The 12,400-nt window shown below is 42.0% G+C and overlaps 1 protein-coding gene across 2 annotated transcripts in view; it reads right to left on the reverse strand.

The window, feature by feature from the left end:
• Positions 1-12,400, reverse strand: part of LOC146080667 (maternal DNA replication licensing factor mcm6) — an 86,877-nt gene that overhangs the window by 33,824 nt on the left and 40,653 nt on the right. For both annotated transcript variants that reach the window (XM_083188173.1, XM_083188174.1), the window contains exons 5-7: positions 7,840-8,005; positions 2,002-2,147; positions 1,738-1,888 (exon numbers count right to left, since the gene is read on the reverse strand). In XM_083188173.1, coding sequence (XP_083044299.1) covers positions 1,738-1,888; positions 2,002-2,147; positions 7,840-8,005 — 463 coding nt within the window. The remainder of the gene's footprint in view (positions 1-1,737; positions 1,889-2,001; positions 2,148-7,839; positions 8,006-12,400) is intronic.

Here is a 12,400-nt window from a genome sequence, read left to right on the forward strand (position 1 = left end):
ATTTTCTTAGTGTATAAGAATATCATTGTAGTTTATCAAGCATCATCAAAGAAATTAAATGCCCTCAGTTTTCTTTCAAATGTTGTGAACCCTGTATAAAAGTTTTGGCAGTAAATAAAAAAAAGTGATAAACCAAAAACAAACAAGTAAAAGGAAACCTAATAACATGTGTGATCGGAATGAGTGTATTTGTGCTCTAAAGTCCTCTAATATAGCATTACTGTATTTTAAGGGCATTCAACAGAAAAAATGTATACATACTTATGGATGACAACTTAAAGCATAGATCCGGGTTTAGTATACCATAATATACTCTTTGTATGGTGTATTTGAGAACCACTTGTTCAGATGTGGTTAGCATCTCGGCAGATGGAATGCCATCACTCAGAATATAGATGCTTGCATTTTGACTTGCAGCCAGAAGACAGCACCACAACCCCAAAATTGATGAGCATGAGGTTGCTGATGCTGGAATTCCAACTGCCAGCATTTCAGTCAGAAGTATGCAGGGGGTGCGCGTTTGGTGTTATGCTGGTAAGGTGGATTTCGGTTAGGCTGTATTAAGGGATGGCAGGGAAAGGTAATTATTAGAGACAGGATTATATGCATTTGCATAATTTGCCCATGCTCACTGGTTATTGCATATTTTACCTAAAATCTAGTAATGGTGCATATTTTAGGCCCTGCCCCCTTTCCACCCGTGAGTCACAGCACTGCTTTGCCCTGCTTCTGCTGGCCAGGTAGTGGTAGAGTGTGCAGGCTGGGGCAATATGTGCGCAGTGTGGGGAACCTTGGATGTATGCCATTTCTGACACTGCTCTAGGCTGCCAATCCATGTTGATAAAAGTCAGTAGGGGTGGATGCCATTACGAAGCTCCTGAACCTTTGCCTGCCCCTGGCCTGGGACTTTACACCAAGAGACAGACTTTTGCAGCAGAGGAGGCGGGCGGAAGGGTTGTAACGTCACACGGCGCGGAGGAAATGCCGTGTCACAATGAGTATGCAGCGCAGGGAAGAAGCATCCCACTGCGCCGCCCTCACACGCTATGCTGACATTTGATCCATCAGCGCTGGAGATGAGGGTCCATGTAGTTGATGCAAGAAGAGCCTTGGACACTGCAGTATGCTGTAGCAGTCAGGAAGAAAAAAAATCCTGTGTACAGCACTAGACATCTGCAGACGCTGTGGGCCAATTTTTGAGGTTTATTTGCAACTAATTGCATGCTGATTTTTAAATAAATAAGTTAAAAATTACTTTTTTTATTATTTAATGTAGCATATTTTAAAAATTCTCATGCATATTTGCATGCATATTTCAAGCTTTTTATGTTGCATATAATCCTGTCTCTAATTATTATTATTAGGATACGAGTGTGAAGAAGCTGCTACTGCTGTGATTGCCACCTGTATTCATAAGTTTTTTTTCAGACATGAAAGCTCAAATAAAAATCCCCGATAACCAGTGCTAATGGGTGCCACAAACCTGTTAACCTAGAATTTGTGAAGTTCAGACATATGCATTAACAGCAATTAACATTAATTTAATGAGCGCCAACAAGGGTATCAGGTGAAAAAGGTTGTGCAATTAATATCCCCAGGCATTACAGCCCAAGTTTACCCCTATTCAACCGATGTTAACACATACAATTGAATTCCTCCCAAATATATATATATTTTTTATAGCCAGAAAGCAAACCAAAAACTAGGAAAATAATTGTCTAATAAAATTATACATACCATGTATTGTGGGGTATAGGCTTGTGCACAAGTTGTGATATAGATTTTTGTCTTGACTCATCTCAAATACTTTTTCCCATTCTTGTACAGTCATTTGATTCTTTATACTCTCAGCAGTTTGATCTTCCTCCCTTAAGTCTTTGCCTCCAAACTGTAAAATAATAATCCAACATTTTAAAAGAATGTAGTGGCAGTCACCAGTAAAAAACTTGCAACAAGAAAGTCGTCAACATGTTAAATTCAAAGTGTTTTTGAAGCGCTTACCCGTGGATTTGTAGCGCCCACATAACATGCTAAAAAAGCCAATCGGTAAGACAAATCTCTGACTCCCAAAGCTTTTAAACCCTGAATTCCTTCAGCATTAAATCCTTCACCTCCAGTCACTTTCGCTCCAGTCTCCATGCGCGCATCTACAAAGTAGCCATTAAGAATGACATTTTAAAACACTGCATAACAAGTTTACTTGATGTGCGAAAGATGTCAACAAATAGAGATTAAGAAATAAATAGGAAGACAAAAGTGCACTAGCTATATGAAAGAAACAATTGCAATTAGACTTTAGTGGCATTTAATATTTTTTAAAACTTCTACATAGTTTCAATTCTAATGTAAATTGTGTATGGAGTTAAACGGCCACACACTCTAGAATAGATTTTTTTACTATATAGAAATAAAATCCCATACTGTGCAGCAGCATGAATTACTAATTGTGACTATAAATTTACACAGATTGAGTAAACAAATGATGACATTTCCAGTTATATATGAGAAATGTTGAGAGATCGAACCCTTCTGCTTTGCACACATTGCAGAGCCCTGCATACCAACAAGATTGCCACTGCTCTTGTAAAATAGGATATCTTGGGTGACATTTAATGAGATGCAAAAATGTGATTTTTCTGGAAAAACGTCCGAAATCGCACGTTTTTCCAAATTAATGAGATGCTACAAGCTGCAAAAAACGTGGATTTTGCCACGAAATTGTACATTCGGAAAGTGCGATTTCTAATAATTCCGGAACTCGCATCCAGATGTTTTCCCATTATAAAGTATAATCGCATATTTAATGAGATGCAAAAACGGGAAAATGTTACAAAAAAGAAATAAAAAAAATCGCCACACATGCAGACCAGGTTCTGACAGGTGAATTTGCCAGAACCATGCACAGATCATTGAGCATAATGTTATTATTAGAGAGACCACATATAGGTTTGAAGTTGCCACAAGAATAGAATAAAAATGGCAGACTAGATGGGACAGGAGTTTCTTACGCGCCGGAAACTTCTAATCAAGTTGATTTGTCTAAACTCTGTCGTTCTGTTGATGGAAACAGAAGTTGCCATAAAAAATCCATGGTAGGAAATAGTACTTCATTATTGTACATAATATGGGCAGAGATGGAAGATCATGTCAAGTTGGCAATGTCTGTTACTCAGGATAGGTAAAATAAGTAAACAGTCAATCCTATGTATCTTGAAGTGGTTTGGATGTCACTTTTATGTACCTAGTCTTAAACTGCACTTAATTTGTGCGCACCTAATACTATTCTTTCTAATCTTGCTAATGTCTGTTATTCAAAAAGTATTTCCAAACCCACAAAAACCATTGTGAGGCTAAAAAAAGCTCAACTACTATGAGTTCTACTGCTTCTTTTCTAGTTACCCATTGTGTGCTGATAATGAGGAAAGGAGTAGGAAAGACCATAGCCCAGCCATTCCATGGCATTAGTGCAGCATGGCATCCCGGGAACATTTATTTTGCTATCCGGTCCTGGTGTCTGACAGGAACAGAATGGAATTAATTTGGTTTGGCTGTGGGGATATTGCCCATGGACACACACACAGCTGTCCAGAAGACTACCATTGAAGTCATACTTTTATCAGAATGACATTGTGAATTTATGGGGTCTATGGACTAGGCCTTGAAGAGAGATACAGTGGATGGACAGAGATAAAATGGTACCTGTGTATTATCACGGCACCCGCGAAATCGGATGCGATTTAGTGGCCGATTTTCGACCGATTTTGCATGCCATTCCATCCTTGCACACCCCACTATCCAAGTCAGCCTGGAGCATGGCGAGTGGACGCGGTACGCGTCCTCCCGACCTATTCATACCCCCACTATCCACGTCGGTGTGGAGTTGATTTAATAAAGCGTGGTGAGTGCAGTTAGCCACCAAGCCCGAAGCGGGGCGAGCGCACGGGGAAAACGATCCTGAAGCGCGGCGAGCGCAGCAAGGGGACACTGATTACTTGTTGTATTCCGTGTCCGCTTGCCATGCTTCGGGATAGTCTTCCGCGTCCGCTCGCCACGCTTCGGGCTGACTTGGATAGTGGGGGTGTGCAAGGATGGAATAGCATGCAAATCAGCAGAAAATCGTGGAATATTAGCATCTTGCGTCACTCTGGCCACATACACACCTCTCACTAAGACGTGCGCATGCACATACACACCTCTCACTCACGCGTGCACACACAAACACACCTCACTCAGACACGCGTGCGCCTCTCATACAGATGCGTGCATACACACATACTTACTTAAATGCACACACAAACACCTTATTCACACAGACGCGCGCGCACACACACACAAACACACACTCCTATTTTAATTAAACAAACATTGCCCACAAAAAAAAAAAAAAATACACAAACACTCCTCACAAAAATGCTGTAAAATCCCATTGCTGCCAGCATTTAATATCCCCACCCCACATGTGCCACACAAAGTGCAGCAACAGCGCTGGCAGTGCCTACCTGCAGGCTGCAGCTATCTCCCCATAATGGAGCAAAAGAGTTTGTCGTCTCCAGACTCACGAACAGCTACAGTATCAGCCTTGGAGGAGCTGTACGCTGGAGCTCCCCCTGGGTGTCAGCCAGTTGCCGACTCACACTGTCTTTGTGAAAATGAATAAAAAGGAGGCAGCTGGTGTGACACAGCTCCTCCATCTGATGACAAAAAATATTTTCAACTGCAGAGATGGATCGGCAATGGAGAAGCGCCCCCTTAAGAGAAAAAGTCTGGGGGCAAGTGACTCCATTGCCTCCTCCGTGGGTGTTGGGGCAGTGCTCTCCCAGAAAGTGCCTGATGGACGTCTTCACCCCTGTGGGTTCTTCTCACGTAAGTTCAACCTGCAGAGTGTAATTATGCCATTGGTGACCAAGAACTACTCGGCATTAAGTTGGCATTAGAAGAATGGAGATATCTTCTAGAGGGCGCTGCTCATGAGATCACAAGAATCTTCTGTATCTAAAGTCTGCTCAATGTTTGAATCCCTGTCAAGCCAGATGGGCGCTTCTCTTTTCCAGATTTCATTTCAAGCTGTCATTCTGTCATGGGACACAAAACTGAAAAGCTGATGCCCTTTCCCGTTCATGGGAGCAAGATGGTGAGTCGAAGTCCACGAATCAACACTTCATTATTGATCCAGTGGCTTTCTCCGTGACAGGAGTAACAAATCTCACACTTCCTACATGGAAAAGTTTTGTAAAACCGGCCTTAAGAAGCTGCTTAATTGGGCACATTCTTCCAAGTTTGCTGGTCATGCAGGCATTCAGAAAACTTACGAGTTTATCAACAGGTCCTACTGGTGGCCGTCCCTCAAACAGGATGCACAGGACTGTCTCCTCCTGTGCTAAGTGTGCCCAGCACAAGATTAGTAGTCAGTCTCCCCCCTGGGCAATTGATGCCACTGTCAGTGCCACATCGTCCTTGGACGCACCTTTCAATGGACTTTGTAACGGATCTTCCAGAGTCTGACAAGGTTTAATGCCATCTGGGTGATTGTTCACCAGTTCACCAAGATGGCCTATTTCGTCCCGCTCACCGGTCTTCCTTCAACTTCCAAGCTGTAACAATTATTTGTAAAGGAGATATTCAAGCTTCATGGACTGCCACTTGATATTATTTCAGATAGGAGTCCAATTTGTGGCCAAATTCTGGCCAAGCCTGTACTCTCTCCTCCAAGTCAAGCTCAAGTTCTCCACAGCCCATCACCCTCAAAACAAATGGCCAAACCGAGAGGGTGAATCAAGACCTTGAGGCTTTTCTTGACACATATGTATCTTCATCACAAGATGACTGGGCTCAACTTCTTCCATGGGCAGAGTTCTGCCATAACAACTAATATCACTCTTCTTCAAATGTCATCCTTTCTTTGCCAACTATGGGTTCCATCCTCGAGTTCCTGACTTCAGTCTGCAACCTTTGTCTTCAGTGCCAGCTGCAGATGCAACCATCCAGCAATTCAGCAAAACCTGGAAGCTCATTCATCACTCCTGAAAGCTTCAAAAAGGTTCAAAAAGTTTGCCGACAGGAAACACAGAGCTGTGCCAGCCCTCCGGCCAGGAGATCGTGTCTGGTTATCAACAAAGAACTTGAGATTAAGAGTGCCATCAATGAAGTTTGCTCCTCATTATATTGGTCCATTACACTACAAAGATCATAAAGTGAGACTGCAGATGAAGAGACCGAGAGGCCAGATAGAAACCTTGTTGAAAGATTATGAGATGAGCTTGTTAGGAAGAACAAGTAAAGCTAATTTCAAATATTGTCAAACCCAGAGCTCTCAAAACCTTTGTTGTTCTTGTATCACTAAGTCATCCTTGGAGACATCTTATGTAATTGCATAAATATTCAGAAAAACCTTACAAACAAGCTTAGTATTTCTACTTTGAGACTTTGAAAAACGCGCCCACTGGTTAATATATGTGACTTACAGTGAATCACACTTACATATTGTTACAATATGTAAAATGTATTGGTTTCTACAAGAGGAAAAAGGGGGGAAAAAATAAGAAAATGATACCCAAGTTTAGTGAATTACTTATGTGGGAACCCATTGCAAAGCTATGAAAGCCTGCTAAGTACTAAATAAGTCTTACCCTTTAACCTTTACAAAAGGATAGATGCCCATGTGATCAGGGCCGGTGCAAGGCACCGGAGCACCCCAGGTGAGTCGGGGTGGGGGCGCCCCGGTGCCCGGGGGGGTACCTGCTGCGCCATCTGGGGAGCGGGCAGGGGGCTCCGTGCCGGCGTCTGACAGGAGCGAGCAGGGGTGTCAGTCTGTGCTGTGGGGGTACCTGCGGCACGGTGTATAAAGCTCGCGGCGGCCCTGCAGTGATTAAGAAGTAACTAGCGCTATCTGCTGAATCTCAGCCAATCAGCATGAGGCAAGTGTTTTCAAACCCAGCAGCGCTTCCCGCACCGCCACAAAGCACTAGATATTTCCTATTCACTGCAGGGACCCTGCCGCCAGCTTTAAACACAGCGCCGCAGGTACCCCCGCAGCACGGACACCCCTGCCCGCTCCAGCACCTACGCTCACCTCCATGCGGGGGTCGAGGGGCGAACTGTCACCATCCAGTGGCAAATGCCTAGAGCTGCCTAGTGGTGGCGCCGGCCCTGCATGTGATTATATACCAGCCATCAGGGGCAAAAATACATAACATCCAACATCTACAGTAGATACCTTTAAAATTCATATCACTCGAGGTTTAATGCACCAACATTCACATACATTTAAGATGGGCAGAGTTTCCAACATGACTACAATATTAACTAAGTGTTTATCCCATTTTTCCAGAACCTCCAATAGCAATAATCTGGTCTGCATTTAGGTTAACAATTTTTTGGGCCTGATGTTTTTTGTAAATTAATAACTAAGCACATCCACAACTCTAGAATAGGAAAAAGAACACTGCCAACTTTAAAATGCATTATAACTATAAAAAAGGTTCATTGTGATACGATAGCATAGGACAGTATCCGTTAACATTGGACAAAGGTTAAAAGGATAATTATGTCAGTATCTGAGTGGGGACAGTATAGTATGTTGGTATTTAGCAACATGTTTTTTGAAAATATATATGTAGTTTACTGGAAGTTGAGAAGCATGAAAATAATTTGTAGGATTAAGTTGAAGAGAGCATTTGTAGTTGTGAATTGGGTATTAAAACCATTTAAATTTGCTTTACACTGATAATAGTTAATATGCATTTTTTCTTCATAGTCATGCATATTCATCTGATGTAGAGAATTGTTTAACGTTCCTATATTTTTTGTTTTGTACAGTATGAATAGAAATATATGCATTACCTCCAATAGACAGAGCAGATACATCTGGTACAACTATCAATGTACCCGTGAAATCACATCGATCCCCTGCCATTGCAGTTTCAACTGCTTCTGCACGGAGAATAATTTCCACACTGCGTGGTATGGCCCCACGTGGCAATTCTGCCTGGGTCTCCTGGATTCTTACCTGAGAAAGAAAGCATGTGATACCATCAGGATTCCAATGGAGGTTTTTTTTCCCTGAGAATGCCAAAAATGCTCCAACCAATATAAAAGAACTGCATTTGCATTAATAGAGCAAACTGAAAAGCATGTCTAACCCCCCCCCCCCCCCTGCATAATAAACACTTATATAAATACAAATAAATACTATTTGTGTAACATGGCAGTTAGGCATCCATTTACTAAGCTTTGTAGATAATGTGGGTGGAGATAAAGTATTAGCTAACCATCTCCTAAATACTGCACTAACCTTTTGAAAGGCTTTCAAATCCAGGTTGTTAATGGCCATGATTTTTAAACATAAAAACTCCCCTGTTCTTTTCCTCTTATTGACTATACATTTACACTGCATTCACGATCTATATAATATATAGTTTTTTCACCCACACCTTTCATTCAATTCCTGCCCCCCCAGGTCACCCGATTGAACCGGGCATTGATTCTCTGACAAGTAGACTGTCAGAGTATGTGGACTGTCATTTGAAAAAATAATTGCCCGTTCTTGATTCATTTGTGAAAGATAGTACTGCGATTTTACAAATAGTGGATGGTTTGAAATGGGAAGTGGACTTTAAAATGGGGCACCATCGATGTTAATGCTCTGTATACATCGATGCCACACATGAAAGGTGTAGCGTGTATAAGATTGGTCCTATTAAGAGATACAGAATTGCAAACAGGCAAATCTGAATGTATATGTGATTGTCCTTGGTTTGTTTTGGAACAAAACAATTTTGTGTTCCAAGGGGATTTTACTCAATCAACATGGACGGCGATGGGAACAATTTGCGCACCAGGGTATGCAAATGTATTTTTAGGTGAGTGGGAAAAAACAATTTATCTATGTAAATTCTATTTATATGGAGGGGGTCAGAAGCTCAATTTAAAGTATTTGTGGCTCACATCCATAATAAAGAGTTTAATTTGGGTTTTACTTCAAATTATAACCCCCACACAAATTGAATTTCTAGACCCTAATCAGACTGAAATCAGACCCATCAGCCGCAGAAATAGAAACCAGTACGTTCTTTAAACCTGTGGACAGTAATAATTACTTAGATTTTAAAAGCTGCCACCTGGATCGCTGGAAATTAAATCTGCCCTATTCACAACTACACAGACTGCACCATAATTGTAGCAGTCTGGACAGATTTGAAGAGCAATCCTTAGTATATATTCAGAGGTTTAAGGATAAAGGATATCCAATACAGGTGATTAAGGCGTCAGTAGATATCGCCCAGTCTGTTGTCACTGCCAACGATAGCAGAAAATGTAGAGAGCTTTATGCACAAACTAAATGGGTTTTTTACATGTGGCAGATGTAAAATGTGCACCCATGGAGTTCATGCAGCTAAAAGTTTTAAAGCTAGCATGAACAAAGAAAAAACAATTAAAGCTTTTATCAACTGCAGTAACACCTATGTTGTCTATTGCTTATGGTGCGATTGTGGTAAAGCATACATAGGAAAGACAAAAAGGAGTTTAAAAAGGGGAGGATTCTCAAACACTATAGGAATATGAATTGATTATACACATCGAAGGCAGATCATAGGGAGGACGAACATATCTGAAAATAGTTAATTTTTATGTTATGTGAGGGAATCAGTCACGTGATAAAACAGAATAAACATATCAGACAAGTGAAAATACCAAAAATAAGGGTAATATAAATATACGTGAAAATGTTAAGAGCCTGACTGGATAATAAATAAAATATTAAGAAATACAATTGCGTGAAATTTTTTTTTAAACCTACGACGACATGTCTATGTGCTGAGCGCCGTATACAGCGCAAGCCTACTACACTCTCCATATGCAAAGTAAAGTATGAATAAATAGCTATAAAACATTTAATACATATAATGCAAAATACCGAAATATACCTTGTATGGACAGAGCCAGGTTGGGCAGAGAGGTTGGAGACTGGTATATACACATCATGAGATAAATAGTTATATCTATGACTCGACCCAGACAAAACTGGCTCCCATCGTTGCCGTACCCAAGACCCGCCATACACGCTTGTCGGAAGTTGGCAGTGGCAAAAAGATCAGAACAAATTAACCTAATGAATGCTGTGTAAATATATAGTCTGACTGATTACTTCTACTGTCTGTCACCCACATATAACGGGTACAAAGCACGTAATGCAAAGCATAATGCCAACTGAACTATGATGATATTATCGTAACCCATCACAATGACAGCAATATCGTTATGAAAGAAAACCCAAAGACTTCTTTTGACATACACTCTGATATGGAGCATAAGTCGCAAGCACTAGAGGAAGCAAGCTTCTCATTCAATCCCTTGGGGACCAAGGTCCCCAAGCAAAAAATCCAGTGGCTCGCCAACTGGAGAAGCTTCAATGACCTATCACCGTACCGTATCATTGACCACGCGTTACATGGTCAATGATACGGTAACGCAGAAAAGATAGGTTATGCCTTGCCTACGCAAAGTGTCTTGCGACTGGTTGCTCGCCAGAACGGTGTGCTGCTGCTCTTTCCTTGAAAGTATGGTCCGCCTTGCCAATGTAGTGGCGGCCGCACGGACAACTGATCAGGTATATGAGAAATCTGGTGACAACTCAGGCGGTGGAATATGTTAAACTTTTTACCAGATAAAAGGGTGATAAAAAGAATCACCAGGGGTCAAAGCTGCAGGTGGTGCATCCGCATCTGAAGCTACAATTGGCCAATGTGAATTGGTGATCGGTTTTAGTTGTGTACTTGCCGGGTGAAAGAAATTAACCCATATCAATTTATCTTGGATTTTTTGACTATGGGACTTGGGGATGAACAAATCTTCTCTAGACATAGCTAAAAACTTTATTTTTAGCTTGTTGTAATTCAATAATGTCATATCCACGGGATGCAAATTTGGTAGACATACATGACAGCACCTGGTTCAAACCCTCTGGCTCACTGCAGATGTGGCGAGTCTGTCGCATCTGGGAATAAGGGAGACCTTTTTTTAAGTGGGACAGGATGGAAGCTGGTTGCCATTAGGGTGTTACTCCTATCCATAGGCTTAGAGTACAAAGAGGTGATCAAACGACCATCAGAGATTTTGATGTCGACTTCCAAATATTGGACAGATTCAGTACTCCTGTTGTCTGTGAACTTAACCGGCGATGTGCTGGCATTGTGAGCATCTATAAGCTTTTTTAATAGATTCTGGTCAGCCGACCAAATGATCAAAAGGTCATCTATATACCTCGTGTACATGACCAAATGGTCACACACACCGCTGGATTCATGGTAAATAATGACTGTTCAATACCGAACATATAAGAATTCGCTAGGGATGAGGCCACTGAGGACCCCATCGCACACCCCCTTTGTTGCACATAATATTTGCCATTGAAAGTAAACGAATTACGTATAAGGGTTAGCTCAAGCAGAGGTAGAAAAAAAATCTTTGGTCTCCAAGGGATTAAATGAGAACCTCGCTGTGGCGTAACTACTGTAAGGCAGCCCCAGATGCCGCAAGCCGCAGCAGGGTCTGTGTGGGCGCCGGCACCTGCTCAACGCACTGACATGCTGCTGCCTGCCGCTGCCCACTGGCTGAGCACCAGGAGGTGAGTAAGCCGCAGCGCGAGTGCAGCCATGGCAGAGACAACAAAACCCCCACTGATTCAATTGACTGTACACAGAGCCGGCTATTGGCTACTGTGTACAGGATCGGTGGGCGGATGGCGTGCTTGTCACCCAATGCAAATAGCACCCGATAGCAGTGTACATTGTCAGCATCCCTGACTGTTGGAGGGCACCGACTCATTCCACAAAGGCATCACACACACACACACACACACACACACACACACACACACTGTAGGACAGGCGCCAATCACAGTTCGCAGTTCTTTGACCTGTACAACTGTAAATTTGGACTTTTTAATAAAATACTTAAGTGACCATTTCTGTTTATTATTGAACAGACCTATACAGGTCCAAGTACTGCAACCCATGATTCGTGCTGGTCCTACAATGTCATATATTTTTGTGTGTTTTGATTCCCACCAGCAGGGAATTTGTAGGACAGATTGACAGCCTGATTAACTAAGCTTGTAAATTAGCGCAAATTAGGAAAAATGTGTGAGTGCATAATATCTATCCATATACACACACACAAACAAACAAACATTTCATGGATCGTACGCCCCTTTGTCAAGGTGTGGGTGAAAACACACTCACACACACACACACACACATTTTCCTTGCAGGCCAGGGATATTAGTATATTATGCATGCTCTCACCTCTATGCACCCTACTATTATCAACAGCAAATGAAGTAGCACAAGATACTTGTGTAATAGCATGGCGCCCGCAGTGGCGTAACTACAGCACCGCAGCC

Source organism: Crinia signifera, chromosome 5 (genome assembly GCF_055691185.1).
Source record: "Crinia signifera chromosome 5, ASM5569118v1, whole genome shotgun sequence".
NCBI lineage: Eukaryota > Metazoa > Chordata > Amphibia > Anura > Myobatrachidae > Crinia > Crinia signifera.